This window comes from Aspergillus puulaauensis, chromosome 6, assembly GCF_016861865.1.
Source record: "Aspergillus puulaauensis MK2 DNA, chromosome 6, nearly complete sequence".
Taxonomy (NCBI): Eukaryota; Fungi; Ascomycota; class Eurotiomycetes; order Eurotiales; family Aspergillaceae; genus Aspergillus; species Aspergillus puulaauensis.
In genome coordinates this window covers 3,469,153-3,484,702 of record NC_054862.1, presented here as the reverse complement: position 1 = coordinate 3,484,702, position 15,550 = coordinate 3,469,153, and the positions used below count along the sequence as shown (strand labels likewise).

The following is a 15,550-nucleotide window of genomic DNA, read 5'->3' as shown; positions in this document are numbered from 1 at the left end:
CGGTGAACGTGGCCAGGGGGTGCATAAATTATGTGGATGACTCAGCGGCACAGCATCTGTTTTATACAAAGGTGTATGGAAGACTGAACCCGGTCGAGATGGTTTATATGGCTTTTGGGGAATTCAGATTTCTCAATGAGTAATAGACATAGTGAATAGCCCCTTGATCATTTGGGGTGTGTATTGCAGTCATGTAACAATTCACTCACGGTTACAATCCCTCCAGTCAACTTGATATAGGCTGATGTAACCGACTTTCAAGGCTTGCAGGTGCTATTAGCAGTCGAGAAGGTAAATATGCTGTATTATGATGATTAAAAACAATTTCTAACTCTAATTACTCTCTATATTAACAGTGGCTGTGCATGTGCACGTTCCTTGCAGATCTTACTATATGCCACAGAAACAGTATATGAAATATATCCCGTGGGAATCTCCTACTCTGCCTTCTTCGCCCTGGGCACCCGGAAAAGCTTGTAGAAAGCAATGGCCGCAACGGTGTTGAAGGCGATATATACCCACAGGAGCCCGAAATCGCGCCACCGGTTGCCGAATTCAATGCTGACGCCGCTGAGGAAGTCGTTGGTATGCTCCAGAGCACAGAAGTTGCATGCTTCGCCGCCCAGAGCATCTGGATTGAGCACATACCCCCCGTTGGCGACTTTGTAGCCTTCCATGTACTCGCCACAGGTCATTCCAGACGGGGTCGAGAAAGACAAAACCTCGTTATCGGCACAATGCATGGGAGCATTCCCGAGAGTCGCGGACAGCAAGGACGATACCAGATAAGTCATTGGGTTGACCCGGTACATGAAGATCCAGAATCTTGGGAGGGCATCTGGGCCGGCGAGAATGCCGCAGAAAGCGTACATCATAATAAACAGGATATTCGACAAGGCTGATGCGATCTCTGCACTATCCATGCCGGCGATCAACATGTGGGCGAATGAACTGGCAAAAAGGAAGGCCGCCCAGATGATGAGCATTGTTAAAGTGCTCCGGTAATGCACTGTGTCTGTATACTGTGCGTTCTGGTACAGGCCTACGGGATAGAACCAAACTAGGAAGCAGAAGACCGCCATTACCTATGCTAGCCATCAGTAAGAATATGTGGAATGTAGACAGTGACACATACCGTGTTCCAAACAAACTCGACGGCAATGTTGGAGAGAATGAATGCTTGCCATGCGTAAGTCTTCGACTGCCGCTCGCGCGATTCGTAGAGCATTCGCTGCGTAACGAACGATGGGACAATTTGCAGGATGAGCTGGACAACCACGAAGAGGAATACAAAGATGCCAAACATCTGGTTCTGGAGGCCCTGTCGAGTATTGTCTGCTTTGAAGAAGGAGAATCCAATGAAGAGCGCCTGTGCAGATGCCATTAGTTACACTCGTTATACTCAAACAGCACTGGACAAACGAGCACTTACACAGCCAACCGTCAGCAAGGCCTTTGAATAAATGTAGGATGGACTCCGCCAGTACTGCTGGAACACACGACGTCCAACCTGGACGAGTTGCTCAGAAAAGGGCGCTGCGAATTCAGCATAGCTAGACTTGTCGTTTGGGTCCGAGATCGGTGAAGGCTTGTTGGCCAGCTCTCTTAGCTTCGCAAGTTCGCTCTGCACCTCTTGATACTCAGCGCTGCTCCTCCATACAGCTGGCCAGTCAATGTCCGTCTGTGCTCCTGGTGCAGCGCCTATCACCTCCAGCATGTGCTCTGCAGGGTTCGCGCCTTCGGGACAGGCAGAGCCACCATTGCGGACAAAGTAATCCATTAGCGTCCCTGCTCCTTGACCAACCTCTCCAAAATACACGGTTTTTCCACCCTTTGCGAGCAGCAGCAGTCTATCAAAGCGTTGGAATAACATTGCAGACGGCTGATGGATGGTGCAGAGAATTGCCTGTCCGTTCTTGGTCAGGGTCTCCATGAGATTGCAGATTGACCATGAAGTTTGACTGTCGAGACCAGAAGTAGGTTCATCAAGGAATAGCAACAACTTTGGTCGAGCTGCCAGTTCAACACCAATTGTCAATCGCTTTCGCTGCTCGACATTGAGACCCTCGCCAGGGACGCCGACTATCGCATCGGCGTACTCTCGCATGTTCAACAGGTCAATGACGGTCTCGACATAGGCCAGTTTCTCAGCACGGCTGTACTGCGGAGGCTGTCGGAGAATGGCACTGAACTCCAGCGCCTCACGTACGGTTGAGGTATGGAGGTGGAGGTCTTGTTGCTGGACATAGCCTGTTTTCCGCTGGAAGGACTCATCGCGCGGTCTTCCATCAACGAGCATGTTGCCTCCAACAACACCAACTGTCGTGCGACTCGCCAGGACGTCTAGCAGAGTCGTCTTTCCAGCGCCGGAAACGCCCTATATAATATGATCAGTTGGATTGCAAGTCAACTGCGAGAAAGCTGTCCTTACCATCAGAGCTGTCAGGGTCCCCGGCCGAATCCAACCATCAACATGGTCGAGGATACGCCTTGGTTCGCCTTTAATTTTGATATCATAGGTCACGTCTTCCCAATGGAAGATTGAAGATTGCTTCTCAACACCAGCTACCGTACCTGCTTCCGCACCGGTGTCCTTTTCATTCTGGACAGCCGGTGCCACCTGCTCTTCGTCGCCTTGCTGCCGCTTCGTCCGGGCCTTCTGGGCCTTTCCACGGCGGAAGACGAGCACTTCACCCTTGGAGCGTTGAGATGATACTATTTCGGACGCGATCAAGTGACAAACCGCCAGGAAGACAGCGAGAGCCACGATGATTCCAAAGTTGCGCCAGCGATGGCTGTTCTCGTACCCATACGAAGACCGCACAAAGTCGGTGCCCTGAACGACATCCGACCCTGGCATCGCACCCACCGTCGAACAGACCTTCTCCTGGAGAGACACATTCTCGTAGCCAGGACCCGAGGGGACAAACGAAACGCAGGGAAACGGACGACCGTGGAATTCATTCACCATAACCGCTTCAAACCCGTATGATACCGGATTCAGCCATCGGATCCATGAGGCCCAGCCTCGCATGTAGTTGACCGGGATGGCAAATCCTGTGTATAGCACCAGCCCCATCAGGATGATCGAGGAGGGAGCTAGTGCCTGCTCAATGGACTTTGTCAAAGAGGCAAAGAAGCGGAAGAACATGGACATGCCCATCATCATTGAAAAGGACACCAGGAACATAAAGAAGAATGCGCCTGGCTCGCGCCGGAGATTGCCCATAAAGTAGAGAGCCAGGTTGGTGAGCAGGGAGTTTGTGATCTTGTATGGCATGTCCATAATCATGGACGAGATGGCCTCGGCGCTCGGATGGTAGAGGGCATACCGGTTGTGCTTTTCGACGATTGTTCGTTTCTCGTACAGCGAGAGGATCTCGAGCATGCTAGAGAAGGCATTTAAAAGCACCATCATGAACAGCAGGGCGCCACGAGAGAAGAACGACGAGGTGTCCCCGGGGAGGTTATAGAAGACGCTTGCGATAATCAGGGCCTCGAAGAAGTTCCCAATCAGCATGGCCAACGTTACGCTGGGGTCGTTCTTCAGCCGCTGGAAGTCCCTCCATAGGCAGAGGCGGATCTGTCCCCAATATGACAGGGTATATGGGGATTTTGCTCGCTGTTTCTTTGACTTCTCAGCTTGTCGGGATGAAGCGAAGGTATCAAGATCGCCTGCATTAAAGGGGTGTTCGGTGTTGTACAGCTCGATTTCGTGCAGCAGTGCCTGGCGCTCAGCACTTTCCTTCCATCGTTTCGCAAAGTCGTCAGATGTCCTGGGCACCAGATTCTCAAAGCCCGGTCTGATAATTCGTTCTATAGGGCTTGACATGGAGGTGAGGAAGTCTGGAGTGGTTTGGGCCTCGGGGCATATAAATCCCAGTTGTATGAAGTACTCCTTGGCTGCCTGCGCCGGGCCAAAATAAATCTGCTTGCCTTCATAAAAGACCGTGACTTTATCGAATATCTAGCACTTGTCAGTATACGATAAACCAACGGTAGTTGAACTCACTTCATAGGCAGCCTGGGGGGCTTGATAGATAGCGACACACGAAGTCGCGCCGAAGACATCGCCTTGAGTCCGCAGGGTCCTGCAGAACTCAACCGCGTTTGCACTGTCAAGACCTCGAGTACTGTTATCCCAGCACTGCAATGGGGCGTAGCTGAGGGCCGCCTCTGCAATCGTGACTCGCTTCCTCTCTCCTCCGCTGACGCCCCGGACGAAGTCATTTCCCACCTTAGTGTTGATCGTGTGGCCGATGCCAAATGTAGACATGATGACGTCCCGTAGATGCGAGGCATATTCCTGTCGACTCATGCCCCCGGGGATCTGGCGAGGCGTGCGCGAGAGAGCTGCAAAATAGAGGGTGTCTCCGACGGCCAGCTGGGGGTAGTGAGCGTCCACCTCCGCAGTGTAGATGGCCTCGCCGCGAAAGTGCGCGGCCATCTGCTTTGGACTGATTCCCTGGTAGTTGATGTACGATGACGGGTCTACTTCGAAGCCATGGGTTTCCTGCGCAATCGTCTTCAGCAGGGTTGAGCAGCCAGAACCGGGCGGTCCCAAAACACATAGTTGCTCGCCCGGGAGCAGCAGCGCATCGACTCCCTGAAGAATGTCAATTCGCTGCTTTTTCCCACCGAGCCATTGTCGGGCGAGGGTTGGGAGCCTTAGAAATGCGTTTCCAACACTCATCTGGTAGTCGACCGGGCTTCCATAGCCCACCACATTCAAATCCTTGACCGCAAAGCCTGTAACGCGCAGCAAGGGCGCGTCATTTGAGCTGTATCGAACATCATAAAAGGCCTTCGCCCAGGCTCTGGCGTTGAATTTGGGGTTCTGAGGGTCGAGGGCAGCGTCTTTGCCTGTTGCGAAGGGGGACTGGTGATGGGACTGTTTCGAGCGTACACTCAAGGAACGGGCCAAGTCGGCCACTTCGCGATCGCCTTGCACTTGATCGTCGGTCTCAGCCAATGTCGCCATTCCCTCAGAGTCTGAGTCGCAGCTGTTGGCGCGAGTGCGACTGCCGGAGCTGACGGCGCGGTCTGCGGTGGAAGTGGAATCCATGTTGAGGGTCATGACATGGCGGCACAACAGGCTGCGAAGATATCGTTTTTATTATATAGAGTCCTCACGTCAGCTGGGTTCCGCGGCCCCGGTGTTTCGCGCCTTAAATGTCCGCAAACCCCCAGCGCTATCTGGTGAATGCGTCTGGTCTCGCCGAGCATCTGGCCGGGGTCCGCGGGTACCGAACAGCCCTCAGCCCACGTATTCCCGATCCTTTGCAATCCATTCGAGATTTATTAGCCAGTAAACTTGCCAGAATTTGCCAAGTTCAAACCCCGAAAGCCCGAAAGTCCGAGTATTCTTGGGTGGGCAGAGGCTGCTCTTCACGGACAAGCGGTCTGATATCAGTCTGATATCAGTCCGATGCCCTCTTGCTGAATCAATGGACAGCCCGACTCCGTTTCTCGCCCGTGAAATGCAGTCACACGCTGCCTCTTTTCGCATGAAGCTCTCGGTAATAAACTACCTGTTCCCGCTTTAGTGGGAGATGTGGGCGGAACTAATGCTTTTATAGTGCGCTAGGTGCAGAGATCGAAAGGTCTGCGCGTCTCAATGTTAGAGCAGCGACGTACTGACACTTCTCGAGCTGAAATGCGATCGAGGTGAACCAGAATGCAGCAGATGCCAGGCCAGTGGTGTGCAGTGCGTGTATCCCGAGAAGCGGAAAGCCCGCGGACCGCCGTGAGTAACCTCCCTCCAGCATGTTCACAGTCTAATCCAATGGCTCAGACATAGAACCGAAATCCATCGTCTAGACCACCGGCTGGAGGCTCTGGAGGAACGCCTGAAGACAGACTCGCCTACAACGCAGGCCAGCAGCGTCCAGCCGAGTGAGATAGCTCCAAATCTCGAATCGGAACCAGGACATGAGAGTATGCAGACGTGCAGTGCCACTTATTCGGCGGACGTTGACAGTGACAGCTTTCTTATATAAAATGGTTAGTGGTGCAAAGGACAGCATCGAATCCCTCACGAACCAAACTCGACTGGCCTCGAAGCCCCCGTTAAACAATGCAATCACACGGCTGGACACGGCATTGGACCAGCTGGCTGCTCCGAGCCCTCGTCCGGACAAAAGTGTGGTGGACAACCGCAGAGGCTATCTGCTGTCTGACGATGTAAAACGATATATAGACAGTATGCTTGTCCCTAAGCAAAACAACCACTGTGCTGACTGTCGTAGCCTTTCTGGATATGCTTCTACAGCATTTCACCATATTTGACTCATTCTCCGCCGTAGTTGATCCCGAATTCCTGAGAGCAATGCCTCATATAATCGACTCCCCATACGCCCAGGTTGACCCCGTAATGCGAGTGATCTACTACAGCGCCATCTACTTTGGCCAGACTATCGGGACCGACGGCGAGGAAAGACTGGGGACCAGAACCTACTACCTGTGTCTTCAGTCGGTGCCCAAATGGCTGGAGTCCGCAAAAGGGACGCAGCTGGACCTTCTTGCTGCCTCTTTGGTTGTATGCTCGTCCATCCAGACTGATCCTAGACCCCTACTAACGATCGGTCCAGGCGTGGATGGCTATCAACAACTTTGACTACCACCTAGCATGGCAGTTCCACCGCGAGGCCTGTCGATTCGGCGACCTGCTGGGGATTCACAACGTAGACCTAAGCCCGGCTCGCTCGCCCGAGGAAGAGGCTGCAAAAGAAACGCAGCGGCGACTGCACTGGTTCTTGGTTGAAATCGATTTCCTTTTCAGGGTGTGGTACGACAAGCCCAGGGCTCTCCGGTGTCCACCAACTCAAGTCCGTCTGCCTGCGATCATCTCGCCAGCAACTGCGCAGCCAAAACGTGGTGACTGCGCACTCTTCATCCTGTGGTCGCGGACGCTCTTCATCCTTGACGACTACTTCAACGCCGTCGAGACCCTAGTGGAGAGAGACCTTGTCCGACGGATAGACCACTACTGTAACCAGTTGATAGAGCTTCATGACGACTGGGATCTGTTGTCGGTGGCTAGGTCGCTCAGAATAAGCCAGTTCGAATGCTGGATGTACGCAGAGACCGCCATTACCTTCCACAGCATCATCATCACTATGCGGCGCAGGATAACGCCAGCAGGCCAGGCAACGCACCCACAGGCAGTCCAGTCTGCTCGGGCAATCATCAGCATCATTCACGAGTGGTCGAGGAAGGATCTCGCACCATACGGAGAGCGTCTTAATACGCAGTAAGTCCTACTTCCAAGGCCAGCTCTCTTACTTATAGCACCTAACATAACAAAGCTTCCTCTCGTTCTATCCGTTCTGCGCTTTCTTCACGCTCTACTACCATATCCTGTCGTCGACCGACCTTGGCGAGTGTGAAAGCGATATCTGCAGTCTGGAGGCTCTCGTGGGAATCATCACAGTTAAATCTTCTGTCCGGCCCGACTTCGCCCCAATTGCGAATGCTCTGGGGGCATTGAATGATGTCTCACGAGCAGTACACTCTGGTCGAGCGCCTGCACAGGGCCTCACGGTGGTCTTCCAGGGGCCGCAGCCTACAGCGAGTCTAGATCCTGGCTCGTCCGACAGTCGTGAGCAAGGTGATGCTCAAGTCCCTTCCCAACCAAACCCGGGTCTCCAGCCTCTTCCGCCATTTGAGTCAATGCAGAGTCTCTCGGCGGGCGCTCCCTTGCAAGCAGAGAACCAATTTGACGACACATTCGGCATTCCCTTTGAGCTTCAACATCAGATCGCCCTTGACTGGGACCCTGAAACCGGGGGGAATGACCCAGCCAGGCCCGGGACTGGCCAGACGCTGTCAGAGCCGGTGGACTTTGTGAGGGCAATCGAGAGCGAACTCATTTGGCGGAACTGGCACGAGAGCTGGTGGAATTGAACTTACAAGATAGCAAAGGCACAGAAAACTGAGATCATTCTGTTTTTCTGTATAGGTGTGACACGTAATTATGGTAGAGTACCACTCTTATTTGGTATCGGATGGGGTCCCCGTAATTTGCCGGTACCGTATGTTACCAACAAATCCATCCTCGAATTTCCGAATTTGCAGCAGCGACAAACACCACAACGACAGGCACGATGGACACTTCGACCCCGTTTCCCTCTCTGCTGGTCTCTCCAGATCAGCTTCACTCGGCTTTGACGGGTTCGTCCACGCGGCGCATCATTCCGGTCGCCGCTGGGTCAGCATCCCACCTCGCCTCGTACCAAAGCCAGCACATACCGGGGTCAATGTAAATATATATTCCACCAGTACCAACGTAAAATGCATTAACTCGGTAAACAGATTCTTCAACATGGACGAGATAAAAGACGTTGAATCTCCATACCCGCAAATGCTGCCATCTGCTTCACGCTTCGCTAAATGCATGACCGAGCTGGGCCTTCATCCGGACGATATCCTGGTGGTCTACGATACACTGGAGGTGGGACTGTACTCCTCGCCTCGCGTGGCATGGGCCTGTCGCCACTTTGGACAGCGAGACGTGCACGTCTTGAACAACTTTCCGCGCTACGTCAGAGACGGATTCCCTGTTGCTACGGGCCCTTTGGCTGTACTTCCCCGTTGTCAGCCGGACTATCCCGTCAACGAGCAAGATCCAAGGGAGGTAATATCCTACGACGAGCTACACGACCTCGTTCTGTCAAACAAGATAAACGAGGAAACCCAGATAATCGACGCTAGAATTCCCGGTCGGTTTTCCGGAGCTGATCCTGAGCTCAATCCGTCCCTGCGGTCAGGCCACATGCCTTCGGCGCTGAACGTCCCACTGGCGTCGATCCTCGGGGAGGACAAGGTTATACTGTCGCCAGAGGAGCTGAAGAGCCGGTTCCGAACGGCAGGAGTAGACGGGCGACGACCTGTGATTCTAACGTGTAATTCCGGTGTGACTGCGGCCGCGTTGGACCTGGCGTTGCAGCTGAGTGGGTATGAGATGGAGCGCAGGCTGTACGATGGGAGCTGGATGGAGTGGACGCGACGCGCAGAGGACGATTTGGTTACAGTTTCTGAATAGCGCTTTCTCTGCATAGTTCCACAAGCGAAGACAATGGAATAACCAGCAGTTTCCCTTGTGAAGGCTGGAAATTTGTTTACATGATCAGGTGACTTGCTGCTGCTTTGGGAAGGTCCCGTGATTGGCGGGGTAGCCGCGATCGGAGCCCTGCTTAGTCAACAGATCATGCAATGTGCTGACTAAACAGCCGCCCCGCCACTGAAGGATCCCGATTTCGCATCACGCGTCGATTTTTCTCGCCGCAAGGAGACGGTGTATACGACCATCGATCACAATGATGCGCCCTCAATTGGCATCTGCACTTCGGGCTGCCCGTTCAGTTAACCGGGGCTTCGCCACAGCGTCCCCCGTCACCTCAGCGGTGCGCAACCACAAAGTCGTGGTCATTGGCGGAGGCACGGCTGGTCTGGCCATCAGTCATCAGCTGCTGCGCTCCGGTCGTTTTGTCAAAGATGACATTGCCGTTGTTGATCCTGCCATCTGGCATCACTACCAGCCTGGTTGGACGCTGGTCGGTGGTGGTGTGAAGACCCGAGAGCAGTTGCGCCAGCCGCTCCACGGCCTGATCGACCCCAAGCTCAAGTTCTACAACGAGAGCGTTGGCACATTTTCCCCGGAGGAAAACTACATCACGCTGGGCAACAGCAACAATATCAACTACGATCATCTCGTTGTTGCTCCGGGTATCGCCCTCGACTTTGGGAGCACCAAGGGCTTGTCTGAGGCGCTGGCAGCCCCGGACTCTTCTGTTTCGACTGTCTACTCATACGATACCTGTGCCAGTGTATTCCCCTCGATTGAGAAACTGCAGAAGGGTTCTGCCATCTTCACCCAGCCCGCCGGTGTCATCAAGTGCGCTGGTGCTCCCCAGAAGATCATGTGGCTCGCGCTCGACTACTGGAAGAAGGCCGGATTGTACAACCCCAGCAACCCTGCTGCTTCACCCATCAAGATCTCGTTCGCTACCGGCACCCCAACCATGTTCGGTGTCCCCAAGTACAGTGCTAAACTTGAGGAGCTACGCAAGGAGCGTGGCGTTGAAGGGCTCTTCCAACATGACCTGGTCGCCATCGATGGTAAGAAGGCCACCTTTGCTCGACCAAACGGAGAATCCAATGTCACCAGGGAATTTGATCTCCTGCACGTTGTGCCAAAGATGGGACCCCACGGGTTTGTCAAGAACAGCGCCCTCGCCAACCCGGCCGGCTATGTCGACGTTGACGACGCTACCACCCGCCACAAGAAGTACGGCAACGTCTGGTCCGCTGGTGACGCATCCAGTCTGCCTACTTCCAAGACGGCCGCTGCAGTCACAGCTGAGGCGCCCGTCCTCGTCCAGAACTTGCTCCGCTCCATCGATGGCAAGGAGCCCGACGCGGCATACGATGGGTACACCTCGTGCCCGCTCACGACAGAGTACGGCAAGGTCCTCCTCGCAGAATTCAAGTACGGCGGAGTCCCGAAGGAGACATTCGGCAACTGGTTCGGTATCGACCAGGCGATCCCGCGAAAGGAGTTCTACCTGCTCAAGAAGCACTTCTTCCCGTGGGTGTACTACGAGTCGATGCTGAGTGGCAAGTGGGGAGGACCCAAGGGCTGGCTGTAAATTAGACCATATAACCATGTATTGCTAGATAGAGAACTAATAATAGAACGGCAATGTTCGTTCGGACCATACGAACTCAGTGCAGTATCGCTCCGATGCCTTCAAAGTGATGTCGGCTCATTGTGTCTATTCAGCCATAATGCATGCCCGATCCAACGAACCGGCCATATGGGAAATAATAGTAGGAATCGTTAACCATTCTGTTGGGTCTAAAAAAGCCATACTCTGGTCCGCTCGGGCATCCTGATAGCCGGCCCAGGCTATTGAATGAGCTGTTCCAGAAATGTTGCTCCTGTAGGCTGTTTGGTGCCTCTACTTGCCACGGCCGAATGGACTTTTCCTCTTTCACCCCGGAGTGTCTTGCCCCCCATGATGTTTGAGAGAACGCTACAGGCTTGTTTCGGCCCTAATTCCTGAGGCTTTGCACTTGCATCGTAGCGCCCTTCTGCTGCCAATCAGCCTCTGCCTCGCGGTGTTGGATTTTAATTCTGTCCACGTCTAGACTGGTGCGACTCGTCTGGACCGTCCGGGGAATGTGGAGGAGGAGGGCTCTCTCAAAGCATCACGGAGGTCTCGAGTGCCTCAGACCCCCGTCCCCCGGATAAATCAGATGAAGCCTTTTTAGTAACTTCTTGGTCGTCCTTCCAATCATCTGCGCCAGACCCCGTATCTCGCTCTGACCCCCCGCTGCACGCACCCCCTGCTGTTGCATCCAGAGTCGAGAACAAGCTTATTCGCCCCATTGTTAAACCCTTGAGCCTGCGATTTATCCGTTTTTCCAGGATCGCGTGAGGCGATTTCAGTGTTGGCGATGGACAGCCGGGGTCTATATCTCCCCCTGTCTGCCCGCTGGGATTCAGCGAGTCTACCCCGATGAAGCAGTGATACATTTCTACTCTTCTCTATTGATACCCTTTGGACAGTCGTGTTCGGATCTGCCATGGGGAAAGACACTTTTACTCTCGCTGGCCGCGAGTGGCCCAAGGTGAAATGGTGGAGGATGAAGGGCATGCGCTTCGTCTATCTCACCCTCTGGGCAGCTATGATTACCTCTGCAACAAACGGTGGGCTTATACTCGGCCGTCACATTTATTGGCAACAGGACTGACGAGTCTGTAGGTTATGATGGCTCGCTGATGAACGGTCTGGAGGCACTCGAGACCTGGAATGCGTGTATGAAGTCAAGTCGAGAGTAGTTGAGCAACGAGACTAATCAAGTGCAGCATACAATTACCCTACAGGAGCAACCCTCGGTCTTCTCGCTGCGTCCATGTCCATCGGCACCGTTGTTGCCATTCCCATTGTGCCCTATGTCGCTGACCTTTTCGGCCGTCGCTTCGGAGTCGTCCTGGGCTGCACGATCATGCTGTTTGGCGTCGCAATGGTCTCAATCGGATACAAGATCGAGCTGTTTGTGTTCGGTCGTATTATCCTGGGATTTGGACTCGGAATTGCACAGGTCTGTATCTAAGATGGTCTTTAGGGAGCGAGGTTGACAGTCTATAGGAATGCTCGCCCCTGCTGGTCACCGAGCTCGTCCATCCCCAGCACCGCGCGGTCTACAGCACCATCTACAACTCCTTGTGGTATGTAGGTAGTCTGATCGGTGCATGTGTCGCACTTGGTAAGTCACTTCGAGCTGTCATCAACGGCGGTGGTAATAACAGACACAGGCACGAACCAGATTGATGGAAGCGACTGGTCCTGGCGTGTACCCTGTCTCTTGCAAGGCGTCCCGTCAATTTGCCAACTTGTTTTTATCTGGTAATTCTATTGGATCCGGTTTATATACGAGAATGCAAGCTGACAGCTTCAGGCTGGTGCCCGAATCGCCTCGCTGGCTGATTTCAAAGGGCAAGCTGGACCAGGCGAAGAAGATCCTGGCATATGTCCACGCTCAGGGTGACGAGAATGACGAGCTGGTTAATGTAGAGTTCGACGAGATCCAGCAAACGATCTCGCTCGAGAAGCAACTCGAGGGCAATGGGTGGTCTCAATTGTGGTCGACGCCTGGCAACCGACACCGGTCCATCATCCTGATCTCTATCGGGTTCTTCTCGCAATGGTCTGGGAACGGAATTGTCTCTTACTTTTTGCCCAAGGTATGTGATATATCCCTCTGTGCAGTAGCTATAGCTGACAGGAACAGTTCCTCGAGCTCATCGGAGTAACAAACAGCCACACGGTCCTGACGATCAACTCCATCCTCAACGCTATCAACGTCGTCTCCGCCACTGGCATCTGCTTCTTCGTCGACAAATTTGGACGTCGCCGCCTCTTCCTGACGTCCTGTATTGGCATGCTTCTGTCCTTCACTGCCATGACCATCGCTCTCGGACGCTACCCCGAAGGCCCCGGCGGCGAAGACAACAATGCCGGAAACGCAGTCATCGTCTTCATCTTCTTCTACTACATCTGCTACAACATCGGATTCAGCGGGCTGCTCGTGGGCTACTCCTCCGAGATCCTCCCCTACAGCCTCCGCGCCAAAGGCCTGACGCTGATGTTCTTCTGCGTGTCGCTCAGTCTCTTTTTCAACCAGTACGTCAACCCGATCGCTATCGAGGACATTGGCTGGAAGTACTGCATTGTGTACTGTGTCTGGCTGGTGTTTGAGCTGCTTGTTGTTTGGAAGTTCTACATCGAGACCAGGAACACGCCGCTGGAGGAGATTGCCAAGTACTTTGATGGCGATGAAGCAATTATCGGTGGCCAAGCGGCGACAGAGAAGGTGGTCGAGCTGGTTTCAGCGCAGCATGGGGAAGAGAGCGAGAAGGGCCCGACTGCTTATACTGACGTTCCCAAGTCGTAGTCAGTCGTAGTTGCTGGAGAGGCGGTCTGTGTCTATCGAGTCTGTAGTTCGTGAACAAGAAACAAATTGTGAGAAGCTTATCCAACTTATTTGTCGTATGAAAGACGAATCGTATTTACCGAGCTATAAGTTATACGCCATAATTCATTATTTATAGTCCCAAACGCCTCGCTGAACTATGTCCAAACCGCATCCAGCCAGCCCTTGTATTTAAATATCATAAACCGCCATGTTGTACACACTATCGCCGCCCTTTCGAGCGCATTGTGACGAAGATGATGCCGTTCCAGAACCCTCGTAGAGAATTAAGCGCAGCGACGCTCACCATAAGTCCGTAGGGTTCCTGCCCAGGGTACCTGAATGCGTAGATGCGATTAATTGTTGCTGCAACCCATGTCGTTAACAGGGCGAGGAAGAAGAGAAAAGGCATGAGGAGGAATTTGCGCAGTGATACGCCTGACTGATGGCGACGGACTATAGGAGCTGGAGTACTGTTAGTAGGTGTCGAGAGAGCTATACTCCTGGTGATCTTACTCTCAAAACTCTTCGCATCATTTTCACCCTGAGTCCGTACGAAAGAACCATTGCTTGCAGAGGCCGTAGACGACAGGACCAGACAGTCGTTGCGAGTGAGCATCAACTCATGCCTCAGTTTAAAGATCTCGCGAGCGATGACAAGATACAGCACGAAGACAAGAATAATAACGAGCCTGACTCGGTCAGCTATTGCTGTTTAGTTTTACCGGGCTGGAGTCCTACCATATCGGCCCATAGTAGAATATTACGCGGAAAAGCACCCAGTTGGGAGAGATCGAGCACCAGAACTATGGATGGCATTCAGCACTTGACCGATCACAGAATCAACGGCTGTGCTCACCGTCACACTCCCGTACAAGGGGCCCTTTTCTACACTGCGGACGAAAAGGAAGGCGAGTGCCGGAACGAAGGTCAATGTCGTGATGATTGCAAAGTATTTCTTCTCCAGCCTGCGGAGCGCCTCGGGCTCGTAGTGGTGGAAGACGACGAGGACCACGTCGATGGTCATGGCGAGCGTCCAAAGGACATCGGCAACGGGAAACCTGCTCTGTTAGACCGTTGTCCAATTCCCTGGATACTGTATAGGACCATACATCTGCAGGCAGAAGGCCTGGAAGCGGCACAGCCCCGACTCATCCCCGGCAAGTGGCCCGCTGACGGATATCATCGTGGCGATAAAGTCGAACAGGTTGTAGAATGCATTGATGAGCATGATCCGATGCGTCGGGCTGCGGAAGTTCGGGGAGTAGCAAAAGGTCACAAAGATGGTGGCCACGCCCAGGAGCGACAGCGCAGAGGCCGTCCGCCCAGCAATGGACAGCTGGTGCAGCTGGTAGTCAGACAGCTTCATCGTGAGCTTGGTGTCTTGTGGCAGGGGCCAGCAGATGGCTGAGATGTCTTGGATTCTGTGCCCAGATCAAGGGACCGACGAGATCCATGAGGCGTGCAGATGTCGCATATCTATTGCGAGAAGCCGTCGCAGGTTGGTGAGAGGCATGATGGCAAGATGGCTGCGATGGCGCAAGTGACAGAGAAAAGCAAAGAGCCAGGATTGTACTTAGCAGCAATTGTGCGATCTGGAGCGCTATTACGCCATCGGCAGCAGTTGTGATAGCCCGTCAACCGCTCCACCGCTGGCGCTTGCTTGCTTTTTCCTCCTCCTCGGATTGCCGCGGGGCGTGATATTACGACTGCGATCCCAGCACTCTGGTTCCAACTGGATACTCGAGAAATTAGTATATTGCGGCGGAAACACCATTGCTGCGGACTCTGTGGAGATATCAGCGTCCTGCATTGGTCCGCGGCCGACCATGATATCCTCCCTGAGTCCCTCCCACCACCGGCCCGTGGCCGATCCAAGTCAGGAAACGGCATCGGGGGTGCCCGTCTGACACTGACAGAAAAAGGGTCTAGCCGAGAAATGTCAATCACACAGTTGGACCCTGCACGGACGAGAAGATCTCATCGATGGCTCGATGTCGCGATGGCAGCCCTATCCCGTTAGACGGCCCCCCTCAACCGAGACGATCGGCACGAGCACGAGCTTGAATTT

General features: G+C 53.6%; 6 protein-coding genes across 6 annotated transcripts; 4 read left to right on the top strand and 2 right to left on the bottom strand.

The window, feature by feature from the left end:
* Nucleotides 1-437: 437 nt before the first annotated feature.
* Nucleotides 438-5,077, bottom strand: APUU_61421S (putative ABC multidrug transporter; the record flags this gene model as incomplete). Its single annotated transcript, XM_041694763.1, has 5 exons — nucleotides 438-1,085; nucleotides 1,136-1,369; nucleotides 1,433-2,377; nucleotides 2,432-3,967; nucleotides 4,013-5,077. 5 exons carry the CDS (start codon nucleotides 5,075-5,077, stop codon nucleotides 438-440), a joined length of 4,428 nt encoding a protein of 1,475 aa, XP_041560561.1.
* A 403-nt stretch (nucleotides 5,078-5,480) lies between these two features.
* Nucleotides 5,481-7,905, top strand: APUU_61423A (uncharacterized protein; the record flags this gene model as incomplete). The annotated part of the gene is made up of 8 exons (XM_041694762.1): nucleotides 5,481-5,519; nucleotides 5,580-5,603; nucleotides 5,652-5,746; nucleotides 5,795-5,937; nucleotides 5,987-6,202; nucleotides 6,249-6,538; nucleotides 6,591-7,252; nucleotides 7,308-7,905. 8 exons carry the CDS (start codon nucleotides 5,481-5,483, stop codon nucleotides 7,903-7,905), a joined length of 2,067 nt encoding a protein of 688 aa, XP_041560560.1.
* A 418-nt stretch (nucleotides 7,906-8,323) lies between these two features.
* APUU_61422A (sulfurtransferase) lies at nucleotides 8,324-9,043 on the top strand (the record flags this gene model as incomplete). The annotated part of the gene is made up of 1 exon (XM_041694761.1): nucleotides 8,324-9,043. One exon carries the CDS (start codon nucleotides 8,324-8,326, stop codon nucleotides 9,041-9,043), a length of 720 nt encoding a protein of 239 aa, XP_041560559.1.
* A 274-nt stretch (nucleotides 9,044-9,317) lies between these two features.
* On the top strand, nucleotides 9,318-10,649 carry APUU_61420A (uncharacterized protein; the record flags this gene model as incomplete). The annotated part of the gene is made up of 1 exon (XM_041694760.1): nucleotides 9,318-10,649. One exon carries the CDS (start codon nucleotides 9,318-9,320, stop codon nucleotides 10,647-10,649), a length of 1,332 nt encoding a protein of 443 aa, XP_041560558.1.
* A 940-nt stretch (nucleotides 10,650-11,589) lies between these two features.
* APUU_61419A (uncharacterized protein) lies at nucleotides 11,590-13,461 on the top strand (the record flags this gene model as incomplete). The annotated part of the gene is made up of 7 exons (XM_041694759.1): nucleotides 11,590-11,713; nucleotides 11,769-11,822; nucleotides 11,873-12,108; nucleotides 12,156-12,273; nucleotides 12,323-12,413; nucleotides 12,466-12,751; nucleotides 12,799-13,461. The coding sequence occupies 7 exons, from the start codon at nucleotides 11,590-11,592 to the stop codon at nucleotides 13,459-13,461; spliced, it is 1,572 nt and encodes a 523-aa protein (XP_041560557.1).
* Nucleotides 13,462-13,702: 241 nt separating this feature from the next.
* Nucleotides 13,703-14,848, bottom strand: gprI (putative cAMP receptor (Car4); the record flags this gene model as incomplete). The annotated part of the gene is made up of 5 exons (XM_041694758.1): nucleotides 13,703-13,935; nucleotides 13,996-14,171; nucleotides 14,221-14,285; nucleotides 14,339-14,540; nucleotides 14,592-14,848. The coding sequence occupies 5 exons, from the start codon at nucleotides 14,846-14,848 to the stop codon at nucleotides 13,703-13,705; spliced, it is 933 nt and encodes a 310-aa protein (XP_041560556.1).
* Nucleotides 14,849-15,550: the final 702 nt, after the last annotated feature.